The sequence below is a fragment of the Paramormyrops kingsleyae genome, chromosome 13 (assembly GCF_048594095.1).
Source record: "Paramormyrops kingsleyae isolate MSU_618 chromosome 13, PKINGS_0.4, whole genome shotgun sequence".
NCBI lineage: Eukaryota > Metazoa > Chordata > Actinopteri > Osteoglossiformes > Mormyridae > Paramormyrops > Paramormyrops kingsleyae.
The window spans coordinates 30,564,822-30,584,732 of record NC_132809.1 but is presented as its reverse complement, the minus strand read 5'-3'; the positions used below and the strand labels follow the sequence as shown (position 1 = coordinate 30,584,732).

Genomic DNA, 19,911 nt, shown 5'->3' with positions numbered 1-19,911 from the left:
CCCCAGAGGCTCTCCATGGATCAGGTTTGCCACCCATGTTCTAGAGCAGTGGTAACATGGTGTAGGTCAGGGGTGGCCAGCTGAACAGCTGACCTACAGGTTATCCCAAAAACCTGCATACACACCGGCCCTTTACAATTAAGATTGGCCACCCCTGGTGTAGGTACAACAAGGTGTCTAGGAAGTACGAAAGTTCCCAGGCCAGGAACATAGAATTCAGAATCAGGTTCCTGAACTTGTTCCGTTTTAGATTACAGTGACTTTTCACACGCGATCTGCCGCCACCATTGTGTGTCAGCAAAACTTACAGCAGCAACACCAGCTTACTTCACAAACTCTACTGATGGATAAACTATAGCCAAATAGAACTTATTTTGGGAAAATGTAATTTTTGTGCTTTATAAATCTCATGAAAGTCAGTGCGACTTTGAATATTTTCCAATATCGTTCAGCCCTAGTGGCTGTGGTGCGGCAGGTCACTGTCCACAAATGTTCGTGCCAGCAAACTGGATGCTACTTAGGCATATGTTGATCACAATTTTTTCCCCATAAAAGGTAATGACTGTCCTTCAGAAATGTGCAATAGCTGAAATTCCACTCATTAGTCCCCCGTTTCGTGGTCCTGTAAACTGTAATGGATTCTTTGAGGGCTGGCACAAACAATCGCAGATTACAGGAATGATGCCCCAGAGTTTGACAGTACAACACCCACCCCCCCCCCCCAAAGCCTCTTCCTGGTTTATTTTCAGAAGCCGAATGAAATAACGTTCCCCTATTTCAATTCAGTGCAATGCAAACCATTCCATCAGAAATAATAATAAAGTTGCTCATAACCAGTAAATTTGATCATTTTAATAACCATTTTCCAGTATTTAACAAAATAATGAAGACAATTTCTTTAGTGTTCCGTGGAACCGACCTACCACAGAGGGAGGAGAGTGCCAAAAAACTTCAGGAAACCTGAAGATCATCTGAAGACAAAACGATGGCAACACAAAAAAAGGATGAGTTAGTCAAACATCTAGAGAGCAGCTGCGAGGAGGAGCAGTCCTGCGTGTCTGAAACCCGCTTCACCACTTTGTATTCCTGTAACAAAGACAAAACCGAACAACACACGCGTACAATCCAGAAAACACTGAAGATGAACCACAACTGTTTCTTTCCTTTTTAAAATTCATTACAAAAATGACAGCAATATCATCTATGCAATTCTATAAATTGTCCCCTGCATGTTCAGTGGTATCGGCAAACACTTTTGCACTTATTCAGGAGTGCCAGATTAATGATGGTTTCAGCCAAAACCTCATTAATCTGAAGTGGACAAAACAGGAGTAGACTGGGATGCAGGCATACAATATGAAAAGCAGGGTCATTTTGAGATTTCCTCTATGGGAAGAACAAACCCAACATACTTGACCTTAGAACTTACATATATACCAAGACATTTCTCTCACACCCTACAAGTTTAAACTCATATTTAAAATAAACCTTCCCTAACATCCCTGAATACAATCCCAAACATGCAGGCAAGTGGTGTGTTGGTGACTGACTCCAGGTAAACATGATTCTTTCCTGGGTTGGGGACTGAAATTTAATATAATAATTTTTACATAAGTCTAAATCTGAGCTTGAAATTATTGGGGCTTTTTTTGCAAAAGTGTCACATTTTAAAACAACTTTAGAGAACGTTTGGTTAGCAAAACTTATTAAATAACCCAACCGTATTCTTGGGATTACCAACCAGAGAATTCCCTGGGTTTGAGCTGCATTTGGTGGCCTTTCCCCCCATCTCCTTTAACAGCATCCTTTACTGTGTGTATGTGCGAGTATCTGTCTGTATCTGTAGTGGATGACAATCAGCACATAGAGATGGTGACATTGATGCCCAGGTTGCCGTTCTCAGCAAACAGCTGTGCTATGGAGGTGTCGAACACCAGACAGTCACTGTTCATGATGGCGGTGGCGATGCCTTCGTGGATGGAGCGTGGTGTGGCCTCCCAGGTGAGCCGGCGCCGGTGTCCGTTGAGCTCCAGGCGGTAGGCGAAGTTCTCGGCCTGTTTGCGCGTTCCAATGAGCTGCACGATGGCAAAGAACTGCTGGTGGCCGTCATACTTCTCCTGCTTCTCCAGCACCAGCATGAAGTGGAAGCCGAAGCAGGACTGCATCATGACCCAGTCCACGGCGCCCGGCAGGTTGATGTCCGTGGCCAGGAAGACGATGTCCTCACCCTGCAGGGTGGTGATGGACTTATGCTGATGCATCAGGTGAGGCATCACTGCATCCAGCGAGCCCTGCCACTTGCAGGACGCTCCGGGACAGGGGCAGGAATAGGGCCGGAACTCACACAGCTCCTCGTGTTCAGCCTTTTCTGTGTGGGGCAGCGTGACCTCGCAGCCAGATGACGCGTACTTGCAGGGAAACAGCACTGAGTTTGCCACCTTCTCCATGGCCAGGTTACGGATGGAGCCTAAGGGCCCACGACAGGTGGGGCAGCAGGTGAGCTTGGGCCTGCAGTTGCTGCAGACCAGGTGGCCGCTCTGGCACTGGAGAATGGGTGGCAGCACATAGTCAAAGCAGACAGGGCACTCAAAGAGGCTGGCGAGATCACTGTTGGATGCTGTGGTGCCCGACAGCGCTGGCACACGCTGGGAGGGGGCACATTTGGAGGTTCCTGTGGGCAGCGTGGCAGCCGTCTGGCGACTCATTTCTGCATGGTGACAAAGGCAGAGGCATGGGCTGGTTTATTTCACAGATGTCCTATATTTTAATGCCTTATCCAGTTAGAATGCCAGACTGTATAAAAGTCAAGCTGACTTTCTGAATATGGCTTTATGGAAACTGGCAATATAAAATGGCTCTAATATGGGGGCTAAAACTCTAGAAAGTACTCCATTCCAAAAGTGCCAATTGAGTAGCTGAATTGCTAAATCACCTGGTTTGAGACTTACTGCACTGTTGAGCAAAACACAACCAAAGCACCATGCTGACAGTGTGCCTGAAATCAAAGCACATCTACTCCACACTTCTGTTTTCTTCCAGTATACAAAGGAATAACTCTTCACTCTACCTTCCAAAGCAACTCAGTCTTCAGAGGATCTTGGCATATTTCATAGAAAAGGGGACCATGAGTTTGCTCCCTCGCAGCAACCTGCAGTGAGATGTGGCTGCCTACTGAGAGAAGCCTATATTTAGCCATCCTGGCAGGGGAAGAAGTCAGCTGTCCCCTGGCAGTCCTGTGGTTATATATAACCCACAGTGGCCTTCTAGTGACACGTTCCTGTATCTGACAAGATTAGCCAAAGCAAAAAAAGCTAATCTTACTGAATTAACAACCTCTTCTGAAAAATTGTGCTAATAAAGGAGGTTCACATGATGTATAAAACATATGCACTTCACATGTCAACAAAATAAGGGTCTGTAAAGTTCTAATCCTTGGTTGTTTGTTCAACATTGAAGTTTTGAGCAAGTTACCAAGAAACATGAGGATCAGAGACTGCCTTCAATGCAGCTATTTTGACATTGCATTCTGTTTCTGGTTAAATGCTCTGACAACAAGCCTCATGGGAGAACATTTTGTGCAGTACTATGCGTAACACACCAAATTTAACAGCAGGGATTTTCGGCAGATGTAAAAATACTTTGAGAGGTTAGTGTGATGAACAATGTGCTATATACTTGGTGGCAAGGAACAGGTGCATTCAAAATACATCCCTCTACATGGAGAGACAAACAGGAGCAACACAAACACCGAAATCAAGCAGGGTTAAAAGAAAATATACCAAACTTAGGAATGATCCTTCACAGCAGAACATCAAATGGGAGGTAAAGGTAAACCCAGAGAAGAACTGGTTAAGCTGCCTTTACATTTTTGTAAATGGATTCATTTTGTGGATTTTGTACTTTTCTGATGCTTGCATCTGTTTTTGGATGTTAGTCTTGGGTGATTAGTTAGTGCTACAGAAAATCATGACCCTGTTATCTTGGTCAACGACCCCAGTTCCTGATTGCAAATGAACACCACCATCAGTGCAGCTCAGCCAAGTTCCTGCGCATAAAATTGATGAATACAAGACATGAGCAGGAGGTACAGAAAACAATAGCAGTGGGGTCATGGGGTTAATAGAGAAAAGGAGAACAAGAAAAAAAACATTAATGAGGACAGAACACAAAATGCAAGAGATATTAAAAAAACAGTGCTTCAGGAATTCATCAACCAAGGATTTCAAAGTTATATGACTGAAAGTGAGAAGATACCGGTTCACACGAGTGGATACGTACGTTTATACAAATTCCAGTAACCATTCACATTACTGGTATGGTAAGACATTTTTAGTAAAGCAGAGATCAAATCAAGGTGGAATTAGTAATGAAAGTTACCAAAAGCTTCAACGACTGCTATGATTTAAACAACTTGGGTTTTTTAAGTACAAACACCACAACATAATATACATCATCCTAATGGTAACTGGTAATAGACTGTGGCTAATTGAGGTTTGGTGCAAAGTTAGCTAATAATTTCAAAGAAATTTGTCTTTAGGATACATTTTCAATAACCCTAAACACCTCGAACCCAGTGGTTTATACCGGTGCTGTTGCTTCTGAGAAAGACAGGTACAATGTTTATTGCCAGAGCTAAATGTAATTGAAACCTCTGAAAGATCTGAGAAGCAGATCTAAGAGCAGACTCAGTAAGCCAAAGGGCCAGAAGTCATTATGCTGGTCCCTGCTATACTAACACTATTTCTAGACTCATCAAGCTAAAGGAAATCCAAGATTACTGCAGAGGTGGTCACATGAAAGACATTGGCGCAAGACCATGTCTCTCTCCATGAAGTTGCAGCAACACCTTTAGGAAGGCTCCAACTTTGTTCTGTACATTGAGGGTCTGGGTAGTACTGAAACATTCTTTAGACTTCCAAATTCCATTCATGGGGAGTGGCAAAAAATAACACCCCCCCCCCCACAATCACATACAGGCAGACACACATAAACAAACCCTGGGTGTTCTCCCCATTGTCTTAAAACCAGAAAGAGCATCAGGGGCACACAGTACAGCGTCTCAGACTATATGCCCGTTTGTTTATTTCTCCAGGTTCCCATGTTACCTGCACATTATTTTTACACTGGCATCCTAATGGCATATGCAGCTCCTGTGGTACAAAACACTTCAATTGTATCCCAGAGTCTATTGCACTGCATCTATTTGTACCATCATAAAGCTTAAACATTTATATATACTAAAATTATTATATGGTTATACGAAAACTTCTACAGCTAACACAGTGGGAGTTATCTGAGGATATTCTACAGATATTGACTGTACTAGGTGCTTGATCTTATATTGACATGGTTGGTTTGCAAATGAACAGCATTTTCTATTTCTATTTGTTGTTTATTTCTTATTTTATACCCAACCCCCCTTGGAATTCACCTCCTACATTTTCCTACTCATTCAATAAACAGAGCAGGTTAATAATGACTGAAAAAGTAAAGAGGAAAGGCTTGCCTTCGTCCATATGATTTCCAGTTAAGGTTTTCGTAGTCTTCTTCTGCTCTTGAAATGGGGGGATGTCTAAAATGTGAAACAGCAAAATGTAACTTGACATGTGGCTTCAGACACAAACAGAAAATCACATATACAGACACAGACTTTGCATATATACATATATGCTGTGGGACACATGAAGCATCACCACAAAAAAACCCATATGTAACACCCAGGCATTACTCAGAATGCTCATTTAGCCAACCTTATTTACAGAACAATACGAAAAAGAAAAAAAGGACTTCGGTCATGGGGCATGATGGTTTTCATTTCTGATGAGCTCTTAATTTTCTAGCATATCCTTGAAAGACATTTAATTTTTTTGCTATATTTCAGTACAAATCAAATAAACCCAGATTTAATTCCAGCACACATTTCTTATATGGTTTCACTAAAACAAAACATTGAAAGGGAGCCCTACATTACTGGAACTGTTTTAATCTGTCATTACACCTAAACAATGAGTCTGATTTAAAACAAATTAACATAATCAAAAATCAGTTTCAAAATCGCTAAGGCTAGCAAACTCAGCAGGAACAAAAACAACAAATCACCCGGCTTGTGATGAATTTCCAGTCAGATTATGATCTAGTGCAAAACCCATTTAGCTAAAAACAATGTCCTGATTCAATGGTCAAGGATAACCAGGGTCTATGACCTGAACACAGAGCAGTCTACATTATCATGTAACTTTCCACAGCAGCTTTGTGCTGCTGTGGAGGAAACACCAAACATCCACAGTGGACAATGAATAGCTTGATATACAAGAGAGCAAAAGTGTGCAGAAATCCCTTATATCTGACACACCATAAACACCACAGAGTGCATGGAATCTCAAGTAAACAGGCACACAACCTTTTGCGGGTAGCTGGGGCAATGTAATGGAAGACATCAAAGTCACTTTTAAAACTTTAGCGAAACAGTAAAAATTCAATGGTAATGTAAGTATGGAACAGTCCAGGCAAGCTGGGACAAAGCAATTAACTAAGGGGCAGATGAGATACCCATCCAAACCCACAGGCCTCTTCTCTTTGTCCTTCAGAGAGAAGGAAATTCTAAGACACTAGCACCAACCCTCAGGGCCTCCCAAGCACATAAACACTGCTTTGTTTGCACTCACAACACACTGCGAGGCTTGTTACGGTGAACAAGCTCCACAGTAAACACAACGCCCTGACCAGGTATTCTAGCGAGCCTCCTGCTGCCAGTTACCATGCAGAGAAAGGAAGGGGAGGAAAAAAATGAGAACCAACTAGCAAAACTAATCACTCTTTACACACCCTCAGTGGAATGGTATAAACAACACAGGCGTGGGAGCAACATTTTATTTGTGTGTGTTTTTTACCTTTAGGCTTGCTGGCTGTCCGAGCTGCTATGCAGGTGAAGAGCTTACACACCCCCTTCCATGTATACACAGGCTGAAGATTGGTTTTGCCCGTCATGAGGAGCAGAGACACTCTTCACAGGGATTTTCCATGGAAACAAAATACCCCATAACCGGAGGCCCCTCCTTGCCTTTTTCCCTCCCTGGGGCGGGGGAGCAGTGAGGGGCTCCAGCAGTAGTTGCCCCTGGGGGGCTGTGGTGGGGAGTACCAGGCCAGGCAAAGCGAGCTCTGGGCAGAACTTCCTGAGACGGTATGCAACAGCTCTCGTTCTCACAAACACACCTTCCTTCAGTCAGCAACAAAAGTTCCAGAGCCGGAGTCCTCTTTAAAAAAAAAAGTCAGAGGAGCTGAAGGGGACAAAGCAACTGAAACAAGCCTCTAATCCAGGAACATTACGCAGGTATCCAATTCCATGACTCTGGCAGGCAGCTGTGGCGACGTAATAGGAGTAACAGCAAAAGGGTTTTTAGGTGAGAAGTATTTGTTGCGAGCTGGATGAATCCTTGCCCATGCTGCTAAAAACATATTTCCATAACGGCCTCTGTATCCTCCTGGAGAACAAACAGACTCTGTGGCAAGCCAGAGACCACGATGCAAGAGCCCCAGATGATCCGATCAGCAGAACCCAGGAGAGACAGCCGTCTCTAGAGCATAGGCTCAGCTCCTCTATACTGTAGCTATGAGGGCGCTCCCTCTCCAAGGAACGGTGTCCTCCCTGTATGACGGACCATCTCAGATTACACTGCCTCCTGACTCCACCTCCTGTAGTTATCCCCACCTCTCTGCCTGCCCTCTTCATCGCAACCCAGAAAATGAAACGGATTTGGCGACATGAGCCTGCGAGCCTGTTTTGCATAAGACAAGCTCCAGCTGTGCCTCCAGGAGCAGAAGCAGCTGCCCACAACTGTAGAGATTTCCTTAGATCACCACCCAGACTCAAAGAAATCATACAAAACAAAGCAATGCCAAATTACACCTAGATTTTAAACTGGTCAGTAACTTAAATGTATAATGTACCATTGCTTGATTTCTTTGAGCCTTCTAATGCAAGAAGTGTTAGACTCCATATAATACTTTATACACTAATATGTATATAAGTATATGTGCTAGAAAATGAATAAGCCTCATAAAGTCATAGCCTGAAATACATGACAAAGTTATAGAAATGTAAATCTTAATCATATCATCCAACTTCAGATGGGCCAGAGGGCTCTCTTGTTTGACAACAGCCATACCTAGCATGACTGAAAACAGTCCAAGCTATCATTCCAACCATGGACATACAATATACAAATAAGTCAGTCCTTTAAAGGATATTTCTTAAATATATAACTTATTCTCCAACAATATTACTGTAAGGCTGGATATATTCTATTCACCACCATGAAAATGGAACTCAAACTTATGACATCACCACTTTGAAGTAATTCATTTAGACCACATTGGTGGCCCCACCCTATTTAAATACAACCTATTCCAGCAGGGAACAAGCTGTGGGTTGTGGGAAGCAGGACAATGCTTCCTGATCATACCAATGCTATGAAAGATCTACAAATGAATTTTACTTGGCAATACCAGACATCTTAAAATGCTAGTGTAATTGGTTCCAAAGAAATTTATGATCTTTCCCTACTACTTAACAGTATATAAAAAAGAGGCATTACAACATTGATTCAGTCATTTGTTGTCACCTTTTTCAAGAGAGACACAGAGAATGTGTCTTCAATCAATATACAAGAGCTTCACTACTGGCTAGAAGTTCAAATTTAAGTGACCACCCAGAATCCACCACTAAAACCTGATGGGCTTAATTCCTAGATATAATAGTAACAGTATGACAGTAATGTTAGACCAGTGGGTGTCTGGAAACAATCAGGTGATTAAGAGCTTATGTGGAATGTACACCACTTGAGCTACCCTGCACTTTAGAAGTATCCACAGAACACTACAGGATAGTTGCAGTACACAATGCAGATGGATCACCAATTGTGTATACAAATGTAAACTGCTAGAGATATTATCACCCATCAAATAAATGCATGGTTTACGTGTATGAATAGATAGCAATGAAAGGAATGCAAGTCATTCTGACAAGTTGAAATGAGTTATTCTTTTCAACTCTAATCTAGCTCCTGGACTAATTAGACCATAACAGTTAACTCTACTAAAGCTAAACCATAGCCCCTGAGAACACAAAATTAGACTGGGTCCTGAGACATTCAGGACACAGAGCCTAAAACGAATATACTCCTAAGAGAGAAATACGTTTTTTCATATTCTGAACTCTGCACGAAGATAATATGAATGAGAAAGAGAACCAAGTGCTACAGTTACTACTTCCACAGAGCCTTAAATTTGTGCTAATGTGGCAAACAAAGCTGGTTTTCTGTAAGAGCCAAAACCAGATCCTAGTCTCGGGGGGGGGGGTACCTCTGCTGTTTATACAGGGATGATCCTGATCCAAACAGCAGTGAGACCCAGACTGCTCACACAATATTAAACAGAGAAACATAAAAACGAAAAAAATGAAGAAAAACTAGAAAAGTAACTTGAAAGACAGGAGAGTATCTTCAATATAGTAAACAAAAAGTGGTCGACCATAAGTACAAACCTAGCAGTCAACCTAAGTACCACAATATGCATTCTAAAAAGAAAGAAAAAGTATGGGATAAAGAAATGACACTTAAGAATGCCACAGTTCATCCAGACAAAGAAGCTGGCAAAAGTTCACAAGTTATCTATTGATTTACCTCAAAAATAGCTTTACAAGAGACAACACTTGTGAGTAATAAGACAGAAGACTGAAAAAGAAACTTACATCTACGCATGTCACACTGACCTATGACAAATACTTCACCAAAAGATGGGTACAGCTCTATGGTAAACATGCACACAAGAAGTTCTAGTGTTTGAGGAACTAGATCTTGGTGATGATGCAAAAATACGCTATGCAGCTTTGTTCTATATTTGCACCTATGCAGTGCTGACTACGCAACCCTCTATCCTTTCCTCATTAAATGTTCTCTAGTTAGAATCGAGTCTTTGCATTAAGACGACCATCTTTTCCCTACCCCAAATAACAAGGCACAAAACACCTGGCTCTTCAAGACCCCTACTAGCGCTGGGTTTAAAAAAAATAAATCCCCTGATTCAAATTGATCTTCATTTGCATAATCTGATGCTGTCGTCACATCGTGATTATTTGAAATATTTGAACTTAATATTGTGCTATATATAAAAGAAAGATTAATCTATATCCAACTACTAATAGTATGTGTCAAATAAGTTGCTGCTGCTGAAGAGAGACAAATGTGCGGACAAAAGCAACATGATTAGAGGGTTTTAGATAACAGGTTTTAAAATTTTGTCTGCATGCCAGCTTTTCGGTACTATGCAGATGTTTACATACCCCCACTATTTGATATGCAGATTAGTATTATGCCAAAAATATTAATGAGGCATATAGTGTCCAAAAGTTAGTAACCTATAAATTCAGCATATCGTTAAATAAACGTGTTGGACTTTGCAAAAAGTACCAGCCAAACCACAGACGTGTTTTTGCCTCGTTTATCCACAATTTCTCATCTTTTAAAAGATTCTGTGGCTGCTGATCTGTCCCTTTCTTCACCGCCACTTCAGTGGTTTACATTCGAAAACAGCAACATGTCGAGTGCTCAGCTCACGGAATTTAATAAACATTAGAATTTGCCAAATTTATACAGATTACTGTGTTTAGGGCAACACAACTGATACTGAATCAAACTGAGAGGTATCAGAAATCGAATCAATTCGGGACCTTTGGGAATCAGAATTGAATCATTTCGGAAAACCAGTGGCGGTACCCAGCCCGATCCCCCAGCACAGAATTCTTGCTCACAGGACATGTCACACCAACCACAGTCAAAAGGTAACAGACTGTAATTCCATTCCTTCCACCAAACAAGAAGCCCGACTCATCACCGTTTCAAAAAGCCTTCTCTTTTTTACTAGTAGATGACCGTACGTATACGGAAACATTCCTAGATCATTGAAAATGCTAGAAAAACATGACATTACAACTACCGGTAACTAGCATTGCAATACAAAACTTAGCAATTATGGATTACAATTTTACAATCATTCGCCTTTGTAAATTAATAAAGTTTATCACGCTTAACATGCATTTTACATTAGTTTTGCTTTTTAAGAAGAATTTCCACTGTCCTTCCACAAACTAAAAGGCACCATGACAGGGAAGGGTCTAAAATTGTAAATATATTTAATATAAATGTATTTAGTACAGCACAACACAGCACAATGTATTCATGGCCAGTGTAAAGAAAATGACGACTGCAGATAACTTGCATTAGGACAACCATCATAGAGGGAATTGCAAAAGACCTCTTAAAATGTTTGGTACATCTTTAATACATGCACAAAAAGGCACAATAAACAACAATACCAAACACTTTATAATAAGATTTAAATTTCCTCAAGCAGTTGGATATCAGAATCAGAGAAGCAGATAATAATTAAAATGTATATATTTAATATACATCCAACACATATATGGCTGTGGGCTATAAGAAAAGTAGAACTAGATGAAAGACATTTATAAAAATGAAAGAAGAAAAATACTTTTTCATCTGAGAAGACTGACTTTTTTTCAAATAGTTTTGAACAGCCTGCAACAAACTGCCAATTTTAAATTGCTTCACATCACTTTCAGCCAGAGTGGACAAGGTACCTCTGGGGCTTGTAGCATAATTTACAAACTTGCCAATTTCTAGACAAATTAAATAGCAGCTTTAATTTACCTCAAATCATTAGGGGTGTGTCTCTTTCCTTTTCAGACAATGCAAGATAAGTGTAGATACATGACCTCTACAAAGAGATACAATTAAACGTGATGATTTGATAACTGTGTTTCAGTTAAATGAACCTGACAACAACTGAAAGTCCACAGGCTGAATTAGTTATAAGTTCAGCTTCGTAACAAGATGTGCTAGATACAGCAAATTAAGTACGTGGGTCCCCAAATGAAGCACCATAATAGGTTTGTATAGGAGTCACCTCGATTCATTTCAAAGGTTACAGAAGTTTCACAAAATGCACACACAAGCTGTAAAATGAAAACAAGATGAGCTAAGTTGCCTGAATTTGGAATGTGGGTTCCTCCCCAGTAGATTCAGGAACAATTTCAATATAGGCCATCTCAAGCCATTTATTTATTTTAAGAGTCATGAGTGACAATAAAAATATGAAATACAATGAAAGCAGGCATCAGAATAGTCATGTTTTAATAATGTACTTTTCTTACATATCAATGCTTAAAACAACTTGTAAACCAATAAGTCAAAATGCTAAATCAGCATGTTTGTCTAAACCTCCAATTGATTTTCATGTTCAAATCCCATGTTGTTGCAGTGCTTTTGCTTGTCCTGATACATTACCTGGAATATTTGCCTATCAAAATAATCATTCCTAAATTTACGTTTAGAACTGAAATAAATCTTGAAATTAAATTAAGCATATTTTATCATTCCCGTAAGAGCAATAATCTTGGAGTTTTATTTCATGCCATTTCACTTCACAATATTTTATATGTTTCAAAGTACAGAAATTTTATTTTTGAACACAACTCTATAGTTTCAGTGGCTCATTTATGAAGCAACCAATAAGAGTAGTTTCACTCTGAGGTCAGCAAAAGCTCTCTGGGCGACTTGGAAGGCTAGAGGAGCAGTGCAGCATGCAGCACGGAGGAAGACAGAAAGGACTGCCAAGTGAACATCACCGTCTTCAGTCACCAATACTGTCAGTCAGGCCTTTTATCAAGTCAAAGGAAACAGGCATACCAGGTGGTCCCAGAAATTAAAATTTCGGTTTTATAGATGTATGCACATACTCTGGAACTGCAGCAATATGAAATATACACTCACCGGCCACTTTATTAGGTATGCCTGGCAAGTTCCAGATTGGATCCCCTTTTGCTATCAGAACTGCATTAACTGTCTGTGGCATAGATTCAAAAAGGTGCCTGAAACATTCCTCAGAAGCCTTGGTCCATGCTGACATGATGGCCTCATGAAGTTACTGCAGATTTGTTGGCTGCACCTTCGTTATGAGAATCTGCTGTTCCACCACATCCCACAGGTGCTCAATTGGATTGAGATCTGATGACTGTGAAGGCCTTTTGAGTACAGTGAACTGTCATGTTCAAGAAACCAGAGATATGAGCTTTGTGACAAGGCATGTTATCCTGCTGAAAGCAGCCATTAGAAGGTGGGTATTCACTGTGGTCATAAAGTGATGGACATGATCAGCAACAATACTCAGGTAGGCTGTGGCATTTAAATGATGCTCAGTTGGCACTAAGGGACCCAAAGTGTGCCTAGAAAATATCCCCCACACCATTACACCACCAGCAGCCTGAACTGTTCATAAAAGGCAGGATGGATCCACGCTTTCATGTTGTTTACGCCAACTTCTGTCCCGACCATCTGAATATCGCAGTCGAAACTGAGACTCATCTGACCATCAGTGTTTTCCAATCTTCCATTGTCCAATTTTGGTGAGCCCGTGCCCACTGTAGCCTCAGTTTCCTGTTCTTATCTGACAGGAGTGGCGCTGGTGTGGTTCTCTGCTGCTGTAGCCCATCTGCTTCAAGGTTTGGTGTGCTGTGCATTCAGAGATGCTCTTCTGCATACATTGTTTGTACCAAGTGGTTATTTGGAGTTACTGTTGCCTTTCTATCAGCTTTAACCAGTCTGGCCATTCTTCTCTGACCTCTGCCGCCAACAAGGCATTTTCGCCCAGAGAACCACCACTCACCAGAAGTTTTTTCTTTTTTGGTCCATTCTCTGTAAACCCTAGAGATTGTTGTATGGGAAAATTGCAGATGATCAGCAGTTTCTAAAATACTCATACCAGTTCATCGAGCACCAACAACCATGCCATGTTCAAAGTCACTTAAATTACCTTTCTTCCCCATTCTGCTGTTTAATGTGAACATCAACTGAAGCTCCTGACCTGCATCTGCATGACTTCATACACTGTACTGCTAACATATGATTGGCTGACTAGATATCTGCTTCAATGAGTAGTTGCAGAGGTGTACTTAATGTAGTGGCCAGTCAGTGTATGTGGAAATTATATCAATGGCTATGCACTAATTGCTTTCACTGTTTCTTAATTCCACCTACAAAGAAAATTATATATGGGTAAAAAAAAAAACGACTTATATTTAAGTAATGACTAATGCAGATCCGATATTCCCCCACCGATCTAGTCTTTTCTGACCTTGTTAAGACAGATGTCTTACTTTTGTTCAGTCCTTTTCTGTGAGTGATGCTGATGTTCAAGAAGTAGCAGTCAATCTAGATGACACGATCAACCAGCACCGATCAGTAACTCAATAAACTGAATCTAATGATCAGTGTTAACGTACTAAACCATTTCCAGTTATACTAGTATTTGGCAATTTCATTACGCTATAGCGTTCCCAGTATGCATTCCAGTAGCACTAAAAAAATAATTGTAAACACTGATTATTACATGATATTGGGAAGTTTTATTAAGAACTTCCCCTAAACTTATACCATACACAAGCAGAAGTTTTAAAAAATCAGCGTAGTCTGGAAGGCCGCGAATCATCCGCATTCACGGATCGTGGACTCGAAGGTCTCACTACAATCCAAGCAAAAGCGAATTTCCTCGATTCTTTGTAGTCAGTCACCTCTTCTTTTTACAGACACTTCTCTACTGAAACCGTGCAGATAAACAATGTTTGTGTTAGTTTACTTCATCCGCCATGTTGGTAACGAGCATAGAAAAATCAAAACAGCCGGCAAGAGCGGTCGGTGCAACAAGGAGGTTTTCTAACTAGGGTTGAGCAAATTACCTAGCAAGAACACTGCCAGCCCAAGGGTATTATATGGTCTTCACAAAGTGAACGCTGTACGTGGTGAAACTTAGCACCAGTTACATTACTTTGGGGGTTCATTGTATGAAGTAAACAATGCAGACACGAAACTATCGGTTTCTCCAGCTAGTCGACTCCTTATAACTACAACAAGCACACGTACAGAACACAAATGAAACGGAGCCTTCACTGCAGACTGATGCACGTACATTCTGCATAAACTGCAATAGTTAAAGAATCTCTGAAATCTTGTCCTTCCGTTCAACATTTCGCACAGAAATTATGATATTAGTCTTTAAATGTGCTTTAAATTCTGTACGAGGACTGGGCGTAAGTAGTCAATTCATACACGTTTCCAAGCGCGTTGCAGCCCGTGGTTACATAGGCCGCTGCCAGGAAACAGGGAATACGAGGGGCTTTTCTTTGAGTAAAGTCCAACACAGACGGAAGGAGCTGTACAGCGAAAGCCCAGCATCACAGCATCACTTATCTGTGGCCACCAACACCATCTATATCATTATTCACCAGCGAAATCCAGAAGGGTACCAAGATCCCTCAGACACAGTCACATATACGATTGCTTAGCAAGCTAGCAACCTCGTCATTCAACCAGCTCGCAAACTCAAAAACTCTGAGAGTTACCGATACAGTACAAAACGAATCTTTAATTCTGACCTATGGGTGGGTTAATTTTTTTTACTTACCACTGTAATGAATTATAGCTACAGAGTCGGACTTTAGCTGTTCAGCCATACACAAGCAGGCATTTAGCAGAGCGGCTAGCAATGTAGCCCGCTTGTTCTCGGTGGAAACGCAACGCTGTCTCGTGTTTTTCGGACACGTCGACTAGACAAAATACACAAACAAGAGGGCCAGGCTTACCTCGAAAACCGTGTTTGTGTTCGTACCGGTGAGGATTACACTTCACCCTTCGCTCGTGTCGTATTTCGGTTTCGGCATTCACCCCTCAGACGCCGCCGCCGCCGTCACTCTCGGTCTCACGCGCACGGCCGTCGAGAGTCTTTTCCGTGTGAGGGGGCGCGCGCCGCAGGACATTCGAAGACACCGGCACCTTTTCTAACTCAACCCCTGTGGCACGAGCTGCCAAGCGAGGGTATATTCTTTAGCAGTGCTACTGAAATTAAATGGAAAAAATGCATGTATACGTGCTGTGACCCTCATCAGGACAACCAGTATGAACTGCAGGATAGTGAAATGATCGTCCTGTTCTGCTGCAATCGTACACGTTGCTCAATTGTAAACTGCTGCAAATTCTGTTAAACTGACTGATCTGAGAAATGCCTGGATTCAATATGCCGCCTTACAAATTCTTCATTTTCCATTCTCGGAATATCTATTTGAAACTTAGTTAATTATTAACACACTGAAAACCACGAGGCGCCATGACCTATCCATGGATCCTGACAACGTGAACTACCAGAGCCTCTTTGTCTATTCGAGTATGTGGGTATGGTTACACAGCGGACATAGTGTGCAAGGTGGCATGTTACTTAAGATGGCCATGGACTACGGTATGGAGAGGTGCCCATGGTAGTAGTTCTGTCGCCATCAAAGTGACCTGTAGGGTAGGATTCCCTATGATAGAATGGTTTCAGATCCCTGAAAACTAACTCGATACCTCATTGAATTCACGCAGTCCTGACTGCAAAACGACAATCCAGCAGTCACACAATATACTTGTTCACAACCCCTTATGATACATTAACAGCACAAGATTGACAAGGGACTTGAAGTGTCCCATTCATGAACCAAGAGCTAATTTGTTTTTAAACATTCCATTTACTATCTGCATTCCCACTTTCTAATGTTAAGCCTTTTTGATCTGCAAAGGAATGGATGTATGGTTGTGTCAAGATCCCTTTTTTACATTTATGTTTCATTTTGTCCTGGGTGCTTACAAAAAAAGTAATTAAAATGTGAGAAGATAATGACATATTCTCCTGGGGCTATGGAATGTCTGAGTTATTGAATTTCACACAAGTGAAGCTAAACATGGTGAAAACGCCTCAAGCATCAGTTCACACCAAAGCCTCATCCTGATTCATGTCTGGTGCCGCATGTCCCAAGCCAGGTGTTGGCCGTCATGCTTCTGGCAAACCGAACATTCAACAAAGCAAATTTTTCAGATTGGGCCTCTGTCTTTGTCTAGGATTTCACTTATATATCACTGGTGATGTCATAAATTGATTACTTATGTTCGGATTGCATCGGATTTGGAGGATATTTGTCTCATGAGACGAAAAGCTCATCCATCCATTTTCTGTAACCACTTGTCCTATTCAGGGTCACGGGGGGGTCCGGAGCCCATCCTGGAGGCTATGGGCACAAGGCAGGGAACAACCCAGGATGGGGGGCCAACTCATCGCAGGGCACATGCACCCCTTCAGGCAATTTGGTAACTCCAATTAACCTCGGCATGTTTTTGGACTGTGGGGGGGGAAACTGGAGTACCCAGAGGAAACCCCACGATGACACGGGAAGAACATTAAAAGTCCACCCACATTGAGCCATGGTGGAGACTCGAACCCTGGTCCCAGAGGTGTGAGGTAACACTGCTAAGCACTGCACCACCATGCAGCCCCAAGATCACGTCTTATATGCTTTATTATGTGTTTCTTCACAGCCAATCACATTAGTGCAAAACAGATTTCGTCTGACTAGCCTGTTACAGGAAATTAAGTCACAGCTGGTCGTAAAAAGGCTGAGTTCATACATTCTTAGACTGCGGTTTAGGCCAGAGGCACAAGTGTAAGTCTAGAGAGCAAAAGCTCCTTACGGAGAAATGCAGCTTCACACTTGACAGTCTGAGTAGGTAGCAGATGAGTATAAACAGTTAAGAAATAGATGATAAAGAGGAAGAGGTTATCACTGCACTGTGGTGTGACCATCATCTAACATCTGCATATGGTTTTCAGGGCTTTCAATACAGCATATAAATGCACATGATTTACCTAGTCTCCTTGTATACGTATGTGCCAGTAACTGTTTTAGAAATAATTAAATACATACTGCAAACCCAGTATGTAGTGCACAAAGCACTTTCTGAAATCACTTAGTGTGATAAATCACAGTGTTAGGGTGTTGTATGCCCCTGGCCAGGATATTGGGTTGAATCCCAAGGCTAAAATAGATAGAAAGCAGGATGGGACAAGTACAAGCCAAAGAATTCCTGTGTACCACTTCTGGATCAAATGGCAAATAGAAGAATCATTAGATAACCAAGGTCATTCAAGCCATTGTATGAATTTTTGACAGCAGAGGGAGCTAAAAACCCCATGATGGGGATTACATCATGCAGTTCACCCGACGAACCTTGGAGTGTTCATCCAGGCCTGGTCCCACCCTGTTTACTTGAGTCTGTGCCTCCCACAGTTAGCCTCTGTGTGAATTGATCTATATGTTTAATTTCCACACTTCATAGTGATTTGTTCAACTATCCCAGTTTTGTGGCTGTGATGCTGGCAAATCTCATGGCTCCTGAAACATTTTGACAACACAGTCTGCAATGTTTTTTTTCTTCTTTAAATCACAATTCAAAACAATTTAGAGCAACCTGTTTATCGTGCAAATGAACTGAATCCATAATGTGAAGCTCAGATGCTTGTGAGTGTTTTCTTTCAGTTTAATGCTCTAAATAATTAATGTGCTCAGAATAATCGCCACAGGCATTTTGGACTCAGAGGGAAGTAAGGCCCAGGCTTAAAGGAAGAGTGTGACTCTGTGACTCGGTAATTCTGTGACGGAATAGGCGGAGGTCAACAAGGACATTACAAGCCTGGTTATCTACATACATGGAGGTGGTGGAAGGTGGAATTTGTGTTGAAAGTGAGGCCTCTCTTAGGACACTGAGAGCACTTGAGCACTTCCCTGTGGACGATAAGATATTTTGCTGTCTGATAACTAGAAAACTGAGAATGTGTGGGACAGAAGAAGTCTGATCTGTTACAAGTTCTCCATTGTAACCAGCCCTTCAGCCAAAATATGATTAATGACCTGGTCATGTGATAGAAACACAAATAAACCCAGCCTGGTTCAGCCTTGTTTCAGCTTCTATTCTACAACAGTGGATAAATGCCAGCCTTGTCAAGGTATATATATTAAAACAAACAAACAAAACAAAACAAAACAATGCCAATTTGCCTGGTTATTTGAAGTGTGATTGGAAATGCAGTTTCACATGCCCCCATTCATGGGATTTATTCATTCAAAATAAATAAATCAGATTAACAAGCAACACAGCAGCATGAAGAATCCTGATTGGTGGAATGACTGCCAGGGGCTGCTGCTGCTTCCACATCAGGGCTCTGCTCCGCATTAAGGCGGCGCCACTGGGTCCTACTGCCTCTGCATGGGACAGACTCCTATCCTGTGCTGGCAATGAGCAAACACACAGCTGGCAAGGCTTCCCCACCCTGTGCCCACTCACATTTGGCAGTGACCCCAAGCTGGTTCAGCTGGCTAATTATTGCTAATTATTGGCTGTGCTTGCCTGGATGAGTCAGAAAGTATGGGTCTGGAAGGGAATGTTATGACCGGTACGTTTATGTGTGGTATTAGGGAGTGAGAGGCCAAGCGAGGAGGAAATTTATGGTAAATATTAAGGAATAGCAACAGATTACTGAAAAGAAAATTGTTTTATGGATTAGAGTTGAAAGATCAAAAATATGAAACTGAACAAAATTGGACACGTTGTAATTCAGTTTATGAGTTAAATGCATATTGCCCCAGATTTAAAAAAAAATCTTTTTTCATTTGGAAGCAATATCCACCAGGAAGATACTACATTATGGTCTCCTTATGAAATTCAGGTAATTATACAACAGGTAATTACATTAATAGCTAGAGTGTGATAATCTTGTCTCTGTTGTTACGGGACTAGAGCTATCCATTCCTGCTGTGGCGTATAATTTTTAACAAAAAAACACCAGCCGTAACAGACATGAATGAACTACTTCCTTGGAAATTCCCTCAGAAGTTTAAATAATGACAAACTGAGTTATCAGCCAATGACGCAGCTACTCTCAGTTTTCGCTTATTTAGGCTTAGTTCAACATCATTGA

General features: G+C 41.5%; 1 protein-coding gene across 3 annotated transcripts; it reads right to left on the bottom strand.

Moving 5' to 3' along the window:
* Positions 1–837: 837 nt before the first annotated feature.
* siah1 (siah E3 ubiquitin protein ligase 1) lies at positions 838–15,960 on the bottom strand. 3 transcript variants are annotated; one of them, XM_023827255.2, is made up of 3 exons: positions 15,713–15,960; positions 5,507–5,572; positions 838–2,707 (listed from the first exon to the last, which is right to left on the bottom strand). In XM_023827255.2, exons 2-3 carry the CDS (start codon positions 5,514–5,516, stop codon positions 1,857–1,859), a joined length of 861 nt encoding a protein of 286 aa, XP_023683023.1. In that variant the 5' UTR covers positions 5,517–5,572; positions 15,713–15,960; the 3' UTR covers positions 838–1,856. The 3 variants fall into 3 exon arrangements, with proteins under 3 accessions (XP_023683023.1, XP_023683022.1, XP_023683024.1); XM_023827254.2 differs by lacking the exon at positions 15,713–15,960 and adding an exon at positions 6,891–7,677; XM_023827256.2 differs by lacking the exons at positions 5,507–5,572; positions 15,713–15,960 and adding an exon at positions 3,068–3,171.
* Positions 15,961–19,911: the final 3,951 nt, after the last annotated feature.